Source organism: Chenopodium quinoa, unplaced genomic scaffold, assembly GCF_001683475.1.
Source record: "Chenopodium quinoa cultivar QQ74 unplaced genomic scaffold, ASM168347v1, whole genome shotgun sequence".
NCBI classification, from domain to species: Eukaryota; Viridiplantae; Streptophyta; class Magnoliopsida; order Caryophyllales; family Amaranthaceae; genus Chenopodium; species Chenopodium quinoa.
In genome coordinates, this window is record NW_018744633.1 from 7,279,460 (window position 1) to 7,296,502 (window position 17,043).

Below are 17,043 nucleotides of genomic sequence, written 5' to 3' on the forward strand. Positions count from 1 at the left end.
AACTCAAATACCACATTTGTTCACAATTTATTTCACTAGCAGGTTTCCCACAGAGATTAATAGTAATAAAATTAGTTTTGTAAGTGAGCACAGATAAAAACAGAAGGGAGAGAGACCACAAAGAAACCGAGGCAGAGTGTTTTAACAGTCACAAATCAATGTAATATCATTACCACCAGAAAACAGGAATAATTCATACAAGTACAAATAAACAATACCATGGAAAGAGGAACCAATGATGGCTCATTTTGAGCAACTAAAGACCAGATCTTCTCTTTTGCAACAGCCTCCTCTGGAATACAGATTCAAAAAGAACCTTTAAGAGGACATATTTATAAAATAAAAAAATAAAAAATAAAAAAAATACATCACTAGAAGATGATAGAGCCCACTAACAGATATTATTACTCATATTAGTTACAATTTAAAGGCTACCTGCTTTCATATCAACAGCTACAATCTTTGCAACCAACAGCAACGCATAGATGCTATCCAGACGCTGAACTGATTTCGTATAACCTGTTTTTACTATTTGGATAAGAGGTCCCAGCAAAGATGAAACCTACATAGTAACATCAGCAGCAAAAGTAACACTCAGAAAGAGCTGTGGCCGAAAAATAAAATAGCCACAGAATACAATAATTACCTGTATAGTGACATCAGCATTGTTGCATATAATCCTTAGGCATCTGAGATGACCTCTTCTAAGACCTTCCTTCTCTTTCAATCCCGAATTCAAAAAAGAAACTGTAGCTGGTTGGATAGAATCTGCCCCTCGCGCTAGCCAAGAGGCCAATGCTGACAAGATAGCAAGCTTTGCTTCTTCGTTTCCTGCATATTTGGAAAACAAATCAGTCACACGAAGTTTACAAGAAAAACATACGAGTATACGTTATGCATGTATGTAGGAATATCACAGTTTGTAAAAATATTAATCACCTTCATCCTTGTAACAAGACAAGAGAAAGCTGCATAATGAAGATGACAAATCGTTCAACAATTTTCCTCCAGGAGCATTGGACAATTCCTGCAGGGCATTGAACATCCCAACCCTTTGGTAAGGAAATTGGAGTCTTCCCTCTGAGCCTGTTGATGAAAAATAAAGTACCAATTAAAGTTTCATAGAACACTAATACCACAAGATACTTAAGCAACACTTCAACTTTCAGCCAGTAACAGCAATCCGTCATTATAGAGCTTCATAAACGTTGACATCATACCTCCAATTACAGATTTAATGGCTTTAAAAATCAAATCAATAACATCTGGATTACTGGATTTTTTACTCAAACACTGCATAATTGCCAAAGCACCACGCCTCCTTCCTTCATCGACATGGCGAGCTTGTGGTAAAACCACTGAGAGGAATTCAATCGAATATTTACTTAAGTCAATGCTCACTGATCTCAAGAGAACCTCAACTGATTCCAGAGCTATCTCGGGATTGCGTTTCAACATTTTGACAGATGAAGGAACAACAACATTTTCGAATTCTTCATGCGTTAGGGACAAAAAAAGTGGAGAAAAAGCCTCACTAAGTCCCTTTGCAGGTTTCTCTCTTGAACTAAGAATAGCTTTCACATATAAATCGAGGAATATTGGCTGCACAATGGAAAGTTACTTTAGAACTCTATCTCAAGAGAACAGCTGCCAATATGACAAAATAACGGAGAATAGTCTCACCTTGTATTGTCCAAACGAAGGATTCTTTCTTGAATATTCTATCAACAACCAAACAATATCAGGACATTCTTTGTATGGTATTTTCGCATCTTTCAACTCATCAATATAGGCTTTGTAGATATCCTGGGACTAATGACATTATACACATAACGACAATATTTAGTACCAGCTCCAAAGTCAGAATTGTAAATTAAAATGAAATGGAAGGATTCTAGCAAATTGCAATTATGGGATAATGGGATTCAACCTTAGACAATAGGCTAAAAAATGATCGTTTAGAAGCCCTTATCTCACGAAAAGATCCTTTCATAACAAGATGAAACAGTGATGCCTGTGCAGCAATTACTCTGGACATAGCATTCTTTGAGATAGAGGGAAATTTACTGCTACTTAAAAGAAAACAGGACCACTTTATAAGCCTGTAGGATCCAACATAAGAACGAGACTTTTGCAGCCTCTCCATAACCTGAACAAGGCTAGCTGCAAAAGCTTTAATGAACCCAACCTCACTCAACGCCTTTAAAACAACATCATCGACAGCCTTCCTCGATCGAAGATCATCATAAATGAACAAAGTTTTAAAGATAATATCCACAAGGACAACAGCAACCTCACTTGACATATCTGCAATGTTTAAATATCAATCAATTGAGACAATGGTGTTCAACTAAGCTAGAATCAATCAAGCTATACTAAGATCAGGTGAAATGTTGACCTTTGTTTAGATAAGAGCAAGAAATTAGATGAAAGATTTATGTGATACAAAAACAAATATTGACATCTAATTAAAAAGACAAGAACTAAACTGTGATAAAAAAGACTGGCTAGATTTATTGTCAGTGTTGGAATAAAATGAAATCAAAATTACGGCCATGAGCAAATTATCTACCCTAATGAAAAAAGTAATTTACATAATTCAACAAACCTCAAGCACATTTGATGCATTTACTCTCCTGAAGAAAAGATTGTATAAAAAGTACGTGAAATTTGATATCTACTACAGCATGTAATTTTACAACTTAACAAGATGTTTGCACAACAAAATCTTGCTATCTTAAGTCTCCCAACTTCCAAAAAAAAAAGTTTAATAACTAAGGCTATGTCATTTGAGCTTATTCAAACTTATTAGAACTTATTTTAGTTGTAAACTGAACTTGGGTAACCTTTATTAACATAATTTATATTATCTTATTAGAACTTATTAACCCTCATTTGGACGTATTTTTCTGAAATAAGCCGATAGAAGGTGAACATAACAATGCCTAACTTCAACTTGTAGGAATGATACACACCCCTTTTGACTAAACATAGTTGCAACTTGACTTGTCGTCCAACATAACATAAATATTCTCAGTCAATAGTGTATGTTCCTTTACATTAAGGATAGATATACCACACCCTTTTTCAGTTTGCACATGCCCCCTAAGCCCTAACAATTCTTCATAAAAACAGAAGTGAAATTTTTTATTGCGTTCAGTTCACAAGTAAATTTCTCTATTGAACTGATTGTATATTTCAAAAGTCCATCCACAGAGTCCCACAAGAGGATATACATCATTAGCCTAAATTCCGATGTAATAAACTCTATGTAGCTGATTTTAATTTCACTTATTTTACCTATGAAAATTCTGGAAGTGATCTAGTATGCCTCCTCGTGACCAAAAATGCAGAGAATCAGTCTAACCAAACAAAGAATCACCTCCCAACCTCAGGTACATACTCGCTCCACATTAAGCACCAAACACCTAAACTGACACTCCGCTTAAGAAACTCGATTCATTAAATCCGTGGTGCAAGCACACAACCGATTCGGCAAACTATTCATTTCACCTTATTCATATGAGCGTCCATACAGCATTACCATTTCTAAGCTCCATCATTATATCATCAACCGAAATCGAAAAATTGCTATTCCAAAATAGGTAAAATCTACATTATTCCTCATCTCCCAACATAATTCTACTCTTAAAACCTCACTTGAATTTCCAGTTGCTCTAATCTAGCTCAATTAAGTATAATTACACTTAAATCGTTCCGAAAATCGAAAAACAAAATTGAAATCAATCTCAAAACTTCATTTAATCATCAATACACATAAATGTTCAATCCTACATTCAAACAAACAATTCCTTTACAAAAAACACATTAGTTTAACAAAAATAGCGAAAAAAAGCATTAAAATGGAGATAAAATCGGACCAGAATTTCTGAGAACATCGGGAATATCATAGCGAAAGAGGCGAACACGAAGATCAGTAGAAGAAGTAGTGACGGACTCGGCGAGTAAACTCAGCCGCTCAACAGAGTCCGCCATTGAAGAAGAATAAGGAAGCTTCTACGATAAGGTAAGGATCCAAATGAGGAGGAGAGAGAAAATGTGGTAAAAATGGTGATGAATGAAGGGTTGTAAAAATGGAGGAGAGAGAAAATGGAGGTGGTGTTTGAAGGTTATATGTATTAGGGTTTTAGATGTGTTGTGTTGTTGCTGCTGAAACTGCTGCTTGGTTGAGTTGTGGAAGACAAAGATATTTGATTCAGGTTTTGAAATTTTTATTTATTATTTTAAGATTAATTCATTCAAGAAGCTGGAATAGCTCAGTTGGTTAGAGCGTGTGGCTGTTAACCACAAGGTCGGAGGTTCGACCCCTCCTTCTAGCGAATTTCAAATTTTTTAAAATATGATGGAGTTTGTTTTGTACTAATTACTTTTTGATTTCTATGCTTCATGAATTATTACTTTTTTTATTTCTCTTAACAATGAGTAGTAGTTGCTTTTTTAAAAAAAATTATTACTTTTTTATTTTACCTTAATTATTGTCAATTGTGGAGGCTAGGGCTGTTCATCGGTCCAAGACCGGACCGGACCGGACTGGATTGGACCGAAGACCGAAAATTAGAATGTTAAGAACCGAAGACCGGACCGATTAAGTTAGGACCGAACCCGGACCGGACCGAAAGATTCGGTCCAAAACCCGGACCGGACCGCTTTGGACCGATTTAAGATTTTTTTAAAAAGAATACTAAATTTTTAATAGAGTTAAGGAAAACACAAAAAAAGTATTGGAAAAACTATATTGTAACGTCATTTTTACGTATTTTTTTGTATGTTTAGTGCAAAAAAACTTATAAAGTTAAAGTTTACTAAGCTTATTAAGGATAATTTTAACCATTATTTAAGGTTTCACACATATTTTTAATAAAAAAATCGGTCCAGTCCAAAACCGGTTTCTATAGGGTTTTGGACAGGAATGGACAGAAGACCAGAAAAATGAATTTTAAGACCCGAAGACCGGACCGAATTCCCGAAGACCGGACCGATTAATTCGGTCCGGTCCGGGTTCGTTCCGGGGTGGTCCGGTCCATTTTTTCGGTCCTGACCGATTTATGAACACCCCTAGTGGAGGCTACATGAATTATTATTTTTTAATTCTCTTAACAATAAGAGTTTGTTTTGCACTAATTATTATCTTCTTTCACTGTAATTGTTGAAGCTTAAAGGTTTTGATGATGATGAACATAAACTAAAGCAAACTCAACTCATAAAGGTTTATAAGTGTTTGATTAGTACAGGTGAAGTTGACCTTGGAGGTGGAAGAGTAACTTAAGCTAAGAAGACATGAAAAGACCTTTGAAGAAAAGTCAAACAATGTAGAAGAAGAGTTCTCTAACAAGAACTGAGTTCCTTAACAGGAATGTTCCCTAACAGGAACTTGGAGGATACAAGCTGAAGACAGTAAGTTCTGGAAGGAACTTAGTCTGCAAAGTTCCAGTTGAAGACTGGAGCAAGAGTGACAGCAGGAACTTGGTCATGGTCTGCGTGAAGCCCAAGTAATTCAATATTACAGAAACGCGGCACAAAAATATCAATTTAGTTAAGATTTTATCTTCTAGATTTATTGTTAAATATGTTAAGTAAATATGCACGAAACTTATTAGAAGCATGACAAGATAATTGGCAAATTTAATTAAACGGAAAAAGATAAAAGATAGATTTTAAGAAAAGATTTTCGAGATAATTTATTTCTTAAAATCTGGTTTTAACAAAATATATTATTCTTTTTGCTATAACTTATCTTATCTTATTTTCCGAAAAGATTTTCTCTTAAAAGATTTACATAAAACTTTATTTTGTGATTTAGTTAAATTAACTTAATTATCTTTTGAAAAACCCTACTTGCTATATGAGTTAATTTTGTATAAATAGTAGAGATCACATTTTCATAAGTTTTTTGTGTGAGTTTTGCGTGAAAAATCTCTGAGCTTAATTTGTGTAAGTTTGCCAAGCTTTTAATCTTGTCATAGTTGTTTTAGGGTTTCGTGCATTGCTTGCTTAACATATTCTAGATGTTATATTTTCTGTAATTGGTTGGGTTATTGGGTGTGTGTATGTGTATGACATTTATATTACATACAGGTAAGATAGCTTTGAGTGTAAAAGTTGTGAGGTAGTACTGTGATAGTGCGAGTGAATTCAAGTTTGAAACTTGAGTTGGGTAGGATAGGGTCCTACTGTATAGCAGGTTTAATCTGGAACTTGTGAGTAAAGGTCTGTCATATAATAGGTTTGTAGCTTAGTGTTTGCCCTATTATAGTGGATTGGTTTTTATCTGGGCCCTGGAAGGTTTCCTCGTAAAATCCTGTGTGCATTGCAAAGTTCCTTTATATTCTGTTTTATATTTTGCAAAAGTAGTCACTAGGAACTCAACTACAATTCACCCCCCTTTTGTAGTGTTCGTTTCAACTAACAGTAATTATCAATCGTTTGTGGTGGCATGCATGTATGAATTGAGCTAATTAAAAAACTTTCATTAGTCATATTCATGGTCTAGGTAACAAAAAGATTATTCAAACGAGTAGTGAGAGAAATTTTTTAAGGTTAACAACGTTTTTACATTTAGATTTTGTTTGATACAATTGAACTTTTTTTTTTTAAAAAAAAAAAAAAAACATTATATGACTAACTTATTAATTGTATGAATAAATGAATTGATATGCTTGTAGTAGAGGTGCTCAAAATTCGAGTCAAGACAAGCTTTATCATGAAATATTATACCCAAATCCGCAAAATTGGGTCACGCTGAATCAGGGATCACCATTACCCTGCGGCTATGCTTGACAATGATAGATATTTGGAAGTTTGAAAAATAGACAAAAACGAACCAATAAAGTGAAATTAATGCGCTGGAATTTCATTACATTTCTAATTGGGTTGATGTCACTGATAACTTTGCTTTGATTCTGTTAGTCGAGGAAATTGACCAAGTGCTAATATTACTAAGCTAGGTCATATGTTTGAAGAAACTATTATGGAATATTATTTTATATTTAAAAATAAAGATGATTTAGATAACTAATTAAATATAAAATTTATAACACCTTATCTTGAAAAATAGTACCCAAAGTAACTTCTTGATTTAATTCCTTTTTATATTATCACCTTGAACTTTATACAGAAGATCAATCAATTCCTTCTAACAATTATTTGAGTAGTCTGTAATAATTTATTTTGAACCTTATCATTTGAGGTGCTCCAAATGTGATGTCAAACATATATAGTATGCATGAGATAAAAATCCAACTAATTATTAAGATACGTAGTATATAGATTTCAATAACATTTATAGACTTGTGTGACGATTTGTTTTAAATAATTTAATTATTTTAATTTCCACATATAATTAACTAATTACTTTTTCAATTTCAACGATTTTCTCAACTATACTATTAAGACATCGTATATTCGTATAAAATAGAGTTGTTGAATTAGATGTACAGATTAGATACGTATCTTAGTTCGAGTCTCATATGGGTGTTAGATTCGTTTCTAATGCAAAATCAATTGATGTTTAGTCATTTATTTTACAATCCCATTTGCATGTACCTGGTGTACAGTATTTTTACTGTACATCGGGTTTTTCGCACGTGCAACCCATTTACTGTTTTTTTTTAAATCGCGGAATTTCATACCTAAAAATAAAAAAAAAGCAGAACAACAATGGAGGAGAGAGAAAGTGAGAAAACGCAGCTCTCGATCATCCATTGAGGAGAGAGAAAGTGAGAAATCGCAAAAATTGCAGAAAACGATCATCAATCGAGGAGAAAAAAGGTTAGAAAACTTACAAATTGCAGAAATCGATCATCAATGGAGAATTCGACTTTCGATACAACAAATTGCAGCAATCTCATTCATGAATTGCTACAAAAACAGAGGCAAATTGAGACTGAATTTGAAATCGATTTAAATCGATCGATTATAGAAGAAGAAGAAACTAATTGTTTTGGAGATGAATTCGTACCAATATTCAACAATCCAGACAATGCAGATGAAGCAATTGATAATGCAGATGAAGCAATTGAGAATGCAGAAGACGAAATTCACAATGCAGAAAATCAAGTGGTTCCTGATAAATCAATTGATTCAAATTTAGAACAAACAACCAAATCAAATGCAACTGAAGGTAATTTCTATAAATTTTTGAGATTGTATGCAAAAAGTAACCCTTTGAATACATAATTGTTACCCTTTTCATGCATAAACGTGACCGTACTTATGCCTAAATGTTACCCTCAGATTGAATGCAGAACTTTTGAGATTGCATGTAAAAAGTAACCCTTTGAATGCCTAAATGTTACCCTTTTCATGCTTAAAAGTGACCCTATTTATGCACAAATGTTACACTCAGATTGTATGCTGAAAATTCAGATTGTATGCAAAAAGTAACCCTTTGAATGCCTAAATGTTACCTTTTTCATGCATAAAAGTTACCCTATTTTCAAACGAATGTTACCCTTTTTTTATGCTGCCTGTGGTTATTATCTGATTTGTTTGTATTAAATAACAGATACAAATCCAATTGATGCTTCTGGTTTAGATCTTAGAGGATCATTTGTTGGTGTGGTAAGAGAAACTTTTGAAGAAATTTTGGAATTGTATGAAAAACATGCTGCTATACTGGGGTTTTCAATAAGAAAACATACAACTAGATTCAAACAACACACAAAAATAGTAACTGAGAAAAACTATGTGTGTTCTGCTAAGGGAAAGAGACATTCAGGTCAGAAGAAAACAAAGTTAGTTGAAATGGTTGATGAAGAGGATGTAAATGTAAAAACAAGAAAGCCAAGACAAGTAGCCATTACAAGATCGAATTGCAAGGCATGCATAAGAGCAAAAGTGAATAAAGAAGGACAGTTTGAGGTAGTGGCTCATGTTATTCAGCATAACCACGAGCTAACAAAGCCACAGTGGCATTATTTGCATCGTTATGAAAGAAAAATGACAGGAAAAAGCTGAAGCAATCAAAACAATGAAATCTTCAGGTCTAACTACAATGGACACTTACAATTACATGGTTACAGAGGCTGGAGGAGAACAGAATGTAGGCCATAGTGTTGTAGATCACCTGAATTTCTGCTCAAGGTTAAGAATGGAACAAATTAAGGTTGGAGATGCTCAAACTTTAGTGAACATTTTAAGTCAGGAACAATGAGAGGATCCAAACTTCTTTTTTAGAGTGAAGTTTGACAAAGAAGGAAGAATTTGCAATATCTTTTGAAGAGATTCAATGATTCTAGAAGACTATAGGATATATGGAGATGTTCTTGTCTTTGATACAACATACAGAACCAACAGATATAATCTTATATGTGCTCCATTTGTTGGCATAAATAACCACTGGCATAATTGTATGTTTGCATGTGCTTTTATTGGGGATGAAACGACAGATTCATTTGTGTGGTTACTACAAACCTTCTTCAAAGCTATGGAGGATATAAAACCAACTTCAATATTCACTGACCAAGACCAAGCAATGGCAAATGCAATTCTGGAGGTAAAAGATTTATATTGACATCTTACAGATTTGAGCTCTGACAATAAAGTTTTCCTTTTTCACATAAAGTTACCCTTTTAGCTGCATAACGTTACCCTTTTTAGTGCATAAAGTAACCCTTTTAACAGCATAAAGTGACCCCTTTATTTTCAATGCAGGTGATTCCTAATACAAGGCATAGACTTTGTATATGGCATTTGGAGCAAAATGCCATAACCAGATTTGGAGCTCTTAAAAAGACAAAGAATTCAAATTTGCATTCAACCAGTGCTTAAAGATGTGTGTGACAGAACAAGAATTCGAAGCAAAGTGGCAGGCAATGTTGCAGAAATATGAGTTGACAGAACACTCTTGGTACAAAAGAGTGTATGAGTTGAAAGACAAATGGTGTCCTGCCCTTAGTAGAGATTTCTTTTCAGCAGGGATCTTATCGTCACAAAGGAGTGAAAGCACTAATCATGCTATAGGATTCAGAGCAAGTAAAGCAACTACTTTGACAGAATTTTATACCATATTTAAGAAGACAACCAATCGTTGGAGAAGCACAGAGAAATATGATGAGTTTACCTGTAGCAAGTCAATAGCATTCACTTCATTGCCTCTGTCTGGAATGCTAAAGCATGCTGCACAGGTAAAAAGTTAACTGACAAGTACATAAATTACACCTAATATATAGCAATTTAAATGAAGCTACATGATTTTGATGTACAGGTTTTCACTTTATCACTCTTTAGAGATTTTGAAGAGGAGTTTGGATACTCTATGGCAACAACTGTTCAGATGTTAGGCAGTAATGAAGAATGCCTACTTTATCAAGTAACACTAGAAGACAAGCCATGGTCTGCACATCAAGTAAACTATATACATGAGAGCCAGACTGTATGGTGTACTTGCAAAAATTTTGAAGCATCTGGATGGTTATGTTATCATTGCATCAGAATTCTACATTTGCATTCAGTAACAAGAATACCAGACACGTATGTTTCAAAAAGATGGACTAAGTTTGCAAAAACAGAGGCATGGGATAGGTTGAAGAATCAGGATCCTAAACAGCAATATATTCCATGGAGGCAAACAAGTATGAGGAAATACTACAGTCTAATCTTAAAAAGTCAAGAAAATGAAGAGACAATAGCATTTGTGGAAGAAAGCTTCAGAAACAGTCTTAAAATGGTGGAAGACTTACTTGCTAGTGCTGCTCAGAAAGAAAGTGCAGAAGCTGCTTCTAACATTCCTGATGTGGCAGACAACACTCAAAGCAATACTGACGTTTCTTCAGCATCGAGTACAAGCACAAGTGTACCAATAATACTTGATCCTAAAAGGGCTGTAACAAAAGGAAGAAGCAAGAGAGAAAAAGGAGGACTTGAAAAAAGCAAGAGAAAAAGAAAACCAGCACTGCCACCTCCAAAATCAGAATTTGGATCAAAGACACCTAACTTACGACTCTTTTAAAATCTTTTTTAGAACATTTTTTTTTTCGAAATTAATATACCTTGTATTGTTAAACTATTTTTCTTTTGTTTTTTTACTTTATGACTAGTTTAATGAAAATGTGATTGACACTTTTATTAGCACATGTTTAATTATTGGAACACATCAACTTATGTTACCCTTTTAACGTATAAAAGTAACCCTTTTCATGCATAAAAGTGACCCTTTTCATGCATAAAAGTTATCCTTTCTATCCACTAAATCAACCTTTTCTTTGGTAATAGTTACCCTCTGTTGATAAAAGTTACCCCTTTTATCAATAAAAGTTACCCTTTTCATGCATAAAAGTAACCCTTTTCATGCATAAAAGTTATCCTTTCTATCCACTAAATCAACCTTTTCTTTGGTAATAGTTACCCTTTCTGTTAATAAAAGTTACCCCTTTTATCAATAAAAGTTACCCCATCTACCCACAAAAGTATACCTTATCATGTATAAACTTATTATTTCTACCCACAAAAGTAACCCTTTTTATGCTACAAAGTAACCCTTTTTATGCACAAAAGTGACCCCATAAAAACATACATAAGAACCTTTCAAATTACTTAATGTATGCACATACATTAGTATTCCAAAAGAACCAAAAACTATACACTAAGTTTAATTACATCATTTAACTTGATGTATGTGCACATACATTAAGTTTTTTCATTGTTCAAAAAATACTCCTAGACCTAATCAACTAATAACTAACAGTCATTTCACCCTTTAGAAGGAGTGCATGTACTTGTCTGTCTTCTTTTTTGCCCTTTTTCCTTTGGGATTCTCTTCTTCTGCCTCTGCCTTTGCTTCTGCTTCAGCTGCCATTTTTCTTTCTTCATTTTCTTTCTTCTTCTTTGCAGCAATTGCATCCTTTCTTCTCATTTCAATTCCCTGGCAATAAGCAGGATCTTTCTTCTTCTCATTGAACTTCTCTAATTCTGACAACAAATCATTCCTAGATTCATTCAAATCACAGAGCACCAGTGTGGTACAGATCTCATCTTGCATAAATTTTCTCCCAATAATCTCACAACAGAAAAAAAAAAAAAAAAAAACTTATCAATATGTAATTAATAAAAGCATTAGAAAGGGAAAAACTACAGACAAAATAGATTTATAATTACTGTTTTTAGTTCATTTAATTTGAACGATTCGCCAACAAAATGGAGCATGTGATACATGACAAACACCCCACAGTCCAAATTGTCAACTTTATCTTTTCTCCATTCCAACTCAACAATTTGAAACCCATAAGAAGGTAGCTGAGAACTCTTTGGATGATTTCTTTTTCCGAGAAAAACACCCATTTGATCACACTGACATAAAATATAAAAGTTTAGAATAAAATAAAAACAAAAAAAAAAATTAAATGGAAAAATAAGTAAACAGAAACATAACAATGAATCAACATAAACATACCAAGTGTGAAGACAATTCTTTGGTATATTCAAGAGCATCATCACGCCAGATAATATTGTCAAGATAATATACCACCTCTTTTGTATGATCAATAACAAACAAAATGTAGTGATTCTCAACAAGAACAGGAAAATAGATCTGAAACAGAAAAATTAAAACACTGATTTAGACAGAGGAACACAAAAACAGAACTTTTTTAAAGTTTTGATAGTAATTTAGCATGAAATATACCAGTTCAGCATCCATAATATCACATTCAGGATTCTCATAGCTCACCCAACCTTCCCATAAATCGTGCAAATCATTAACAACTTGTGAAATTCCACCTTTGCCAATGTTTTCACAAACATGCAAGAATGCAAACTATTAAAAGTATGAGAACTTGTTTATATATTTATATAAAGTAAATGTGTTTAAATATATATAAAAAATCAAATTACTTACACTTTGCCTCACACCAAAGAAGAATTTTCGAGGACCAGAATCAAAACATGCCTTCTCATTCAAATACAGACAGTAGCAATCAATGATGCACCATCGAATTCTAAGTGGAGCTACCAGGGACACCATGTCTTCTCTTGGAATTAAAAAATTCATCCCAAAAGTAACAAGGTTCTCACTGCAACAATAAAAAATAAGATAAGCATTAAAAAAAAATAAAGGAAAAAAAAACATATAAAAATATAATTATCATAAAAAATGACACTTAACTTCCTCATCATTGAATCATCCTTCAGTAAACAATAATCAAGAATTTCCAAATGTAACTTAGGCAAATTCTTGAAAATCCGAGCATTAGCCCTCAAAAACAGTGTAAGAAAAGGCACATTCACACCTACTGGCCCACAGTCGAGTGAGCACAAAGATTTATTGCCTCTGATGATACTTCTAGAAGCATTTTCTACAGAAGGCCCAGCATTACCATTGACATCATCCTCAGACCTATTCATTACAACACTTTTTCCATTACCATTGACATCATCCTCAGACCTATTCGTTACAGGTTCATCTCCAGGAAACTCATTGTTATGACCTTCAGGTTCATAAAAATCACGAAGCAATTCATGAACAGACTTCATCTTATTACACTCCTCAATTAAACCATCTAAAAGCTTCAGGTAATGAGGATCAGAGAGTAGCTGTTGAGTTTGAGAAACTGCAACAGCATCATCAGAGGATAATGAAACAGTTTTGCGAGAAGAAATCATATCACTCAAGGCTTGAAAACCCTATGACTGAACCAACAATAATACATCCATATTTCTTTTAACCAAAAGAAATGTTTCATGAACAGCCTGCAAACATATGAATTAATAAGAAACTATACAAATGTAACAAATAAAAATAAAAAATAAATGAAAATTCATGATATATGCATAAAGTTACCCTTTTAAATGCATAAAGTTACCCTTTATTATGCATAAAGTTACCCTTTTAAATGCATAAAGTAACCCTTATAACTGAATATTTAGGGTAACTTTAGTGCACATAAAGGGTAACTTTAGTGCATATAAAGAGATAATAACTAAATATATATATAAAAAAAAAAGAACACTTACATCAGTTGAAATTTCTTTAATTTCATCATCAGTCATCACATTTTCCGGAAGCTCAAATGCAAGAATGCGGCTACTTCTACCACTTGTAGAAGCCCCCTGACCACAAGTTTGCTTAACAACAGGATCCCTAATTTGAGGATGTGAAACAGGATATGTAAGGGTATCCAATAGTCCCTGCCCAAAATCACCAGCTTTGATCTCCAAATTGATCCGCTTCTTAATCTTCGCATCAGTCCAATGTTGAATCAAAGGAAGGGTACTACTTTCCTTTTCTCCTTGAAAATTTAATCGATGAAAATACATAATTTGCAAAGCTAGCAAACAACCACTTACATTTTGAGCATTTTCATCATTCTTATACTTCACAACAGCCTTCTTTAACTTTTTCAAAACATATGAACACCAATCAAATGTTTTGATTTCATCAACTTCTTCAACAGCCTTCAGCAACTTCAATGAAACAGTCCTATTAGTAGAAGGAGCTAAGAAGATAGACATAGCATGAGGCACAAAACATCTCTTGAATTCTTCCCCACCATCATCCAAATCAACCATCCTAGACTCCACTTTTGACAAATGCAGAGGTTGCTTCTCAGTAAGACCATAATCAAGTCTCCATGACTGAATGATACGTTTATCTACACTACCTTCTTCAGGATTCTTCTGAAGTTCAGGAACAGCAACCTCACTCATAGGCAAGCCAAAGACATCGCATATATCATTTTTAGTAACTACAAACTCTTTACCAGCAACAATAGTAAACATGCAGCTACCACCATTAAAGTGTTCAACAAGCCAATGTAGCATTTGACGATTCAAAGTTTTCAATTTCAGATGTAATAAACCACCAAAACCTATTTCTTCAACAGCTTTTTTTTTTATTAGGACTAAAAGTACTCAACATAAATTCCAATGTGTGTGGTCTGCACCTTGCAATCAAGGGTCTTTTTTCCCTAAATAATAATAAAAAAAATAAGTTAAACAATATCAGAATCAGAATCATGATATATATAATTAAAAAATGCAAAACAAAAAACATGTATACTTACACAACAGTATCAGAATCAGAAACCACTTGCAATTCAGAATCAGCTACTGTTTTGGCCTTCTTAGATACAATTTTAGACTTCTTAGGAGCTTCTTTAACCTTCTGAGACTCTGCTTTGGCCTTCTTAGGAACAATTTTAGCCTTCACAGTTTTAGACTCTGGTTTGTCCTTCTCAGGAACTGTCTTGCTCTTTTTAGGTACTGTTTTGCCCTTAGCAGGCTCTTTACCCATTGTTTTTCCCCTTGAAGGCGATTTATAACGATATCCACCTATTGAACCACCTATATCTAATTAATACAGAGAATAACCATAAATTACAAATTCACAAATTACTCATGGGAAAATTCAGAATATATGCATAAAAATCCTTTTAAATGCAAAAAGTGACCCTTTTAAATGAATAAAGTGATCCTTTTAATTGCATAAAGTCACCCTTAAAAATACAACAAGTAACCCTTTTAACTGAAAAAGTAACCCTTTAACAAGCATAAAGTGACCCTTTTAAATATATAAAGTGACCCTTTTAACAGCATAAAGTCACCCTTTAAACTACAACAAGTAACCCTTTTAAATGAAAACGTGACCCTTTTAACAACATAAAGTTACCCTTTTCACAGCATAAAGTGACCCTTTTAACAGCATAAAGTAACCTTTGTCATGCATATAAATAACATATATATCTATTACTCACACACAATGCACAATGCACATATTACTGTTACTCAAACACATATACACAAACACAATGCAGATATGCATACTATTCTCATAATCTAACTAAAACCTAACATACAAAATTTGAAGAATAATAAGCAATGAATAAAACTTCTGAAAACAAACATGCAAAATTTGTTTCACATATAACAACACCACAACACATGTATAACAAATTTTGAACCAATTATCACAATGAACAATAAAATAAAGCAAAATTAAACATAATAACTTCAAAATTAAAATTCAATTATCATAATATGCATAAAAAATCAACAGAAAACTATAAAAAAATAACATGCACTACTAATTCGACATATATAAGCGAAAATTCAATTGAGAATTTGAAAAAATGTTGAAAAATTTAAATAAACACACCTTCTTCAGCATCTACAACCTTCTTTGTAATCTTCTTCTTCACCATTGCTGAAACAAACACTACGAAAAACGAAAACAAAATCAAAATCAAAAAACCTAAAAATCGAAGAACAAAAACAATTTAAACTAACAAAAATCTCAAAAAAAAATAAGTAAACGAACCAGAATTCAGCAAATAACAACTTCACAAGTGAAAGAAAAGAGAGAAAAAGCTCGAAAATCAACAATGGAGGAGAGAGAACACGCTCGAAATCGCCAGTTAATTGCTTTTTAGAGAGAGAAAAACGAGGAGAGAGAAAGCTATAGTGAATGAATGAAGAGAGAAAATCGAGGAGAGAGAAAGTTCTATTTCTTTATTTTGGCAATCATTATGACGCACGTGCCAACCCCCACTAAATTGGCAGTTGTTGCTTGTCCGAAAATTCCGCCATTCATTAAATTAATGAACACCGGGTTTTTTTTAAAAATTTGTGTTTATTTATTGGTTTCATAGATGATAGCTTTTTAGTTTGGGGTATAATTGGTCTATCTAATTTAATTCAATTCAATATTTAGATATTAGATTGTGACCTAATGGGAGTTAAACATTTTTAAACGAACCAATGAGCATTAAATAAATCTATGCCCACCAATGAGTAACGTCAAATTAATCGATCACTATTCCATATACATTTTTGATACATGTTAGAAGCAATACGTACACCATAATTTAGATGATCTGTTAGTTTTTTATACTAAACTACAGTAGCTTATTGCCATATAAATAGATCACGTATTTTTCCTATTTGAACAAAGCAAAGGTACGTATAATTTGGTAGTTACTTAATTGCATGCTCAGCTCAACCAAGGTGGGAATAAAACCAATGGGAAGTTAAGGAGGCTGATATTTTTGGTTGGCAGTTGTGCAACTATATATTCATAATTAAGTTTTAAAA

The 17,043-nt window shown here is 33.2% G+C and overlaps 2 protein-coding genes and 1 non-coding gene across 3 annotated transcripts in view; 2 read left to right on the plus strand and 1 right to left on the minus strand.

Annotated features, from left to right (window-relative positions):
- Window positions 1–4,342, minus strand: part of LOC110701409 (protein ILITYHIA-like) — a 30,524-nt gene extending 26,182 nt beyond the window's left edge. Inside the window, exons 1-8 of the mRNA XM_021879064.1 lie at window positions 3,882–4,342; window positions 1,931–2,307; window positions 1,684–1,812; window positions 1,221–1,602; window positions 940–1,086; window positions 647–831; window positions 436–562; window positions 219–292 (exon numbers count right to left, since the gene is read on the minus strand). Of these exons, the coding sequence (XP_021734756.1) occupies window positions 219–292; window positions 436–562; window positions 647–831; window positions 940–1,086; window positions 1,221–1,602; window positions 1,684–1,812; window positions 1,931–2,307; window positions 3,882–3,996 (1,536 nt within the window). The 5' untranslated portion in view covers window positions 3,997–4,342. The remainder of the gene's footprint in view (window positions 1–218; window positions 293–435; window positions 563–646; window positions 832–939; window positions 1,087–1,220; window positions 1,603–1,683; window positions 1,813–1,930; window positions 2,308–3,881) is intronic.
- Window positions 4,267–4,340, plus strand: TRNAN-GUU. The gene has a single exon. It is a non-coding gene; the product is annotated as a tRNA-Asn (tRNA).
- A 5,449-nt stretch (window positions 4,343–9,791) lies between the features above and the next one.
- LOC110701491 (protein FAR1-RELATED SEQUENCE 9-like) lies at window positions 9,792–10,969 on the plus strand. Its single transcript, XM_021879137.1, has 2 exons — window positions 9,792–10,145; window positions 10,226–10,969. The coding sequence occupies exons 1-2, from the start codon at window positions 9,792–9,794 to the stop codon at window positions 10,967–10,969; spliced, it is 1,098 nt and encodes a 365-aa protein (XP_021734829.1).
- The last annotated feature ends 6,074 nt before the right edge of the window (window positions 10,970–17,043 follow it).

What these genes read in the sequence shown, in the direction of transcription:
- LOC110701491 (XM_021879137.1), top strand. Translation starts at nt 9,792, where the DNA reads ATGTGTGTGACAGAACAAGAATTCGAAGCAAAGTGGCAGGCAATGTTG. An exon ending in TGCTAAAGCATGCTGCACAG is followed by an intron (nt 10,146 to 10,225) that starts GTAAAAAGTTAA and finishes TTTGATGTACAG; the next exon opens with GTTTTCACTTTATCACTCTT.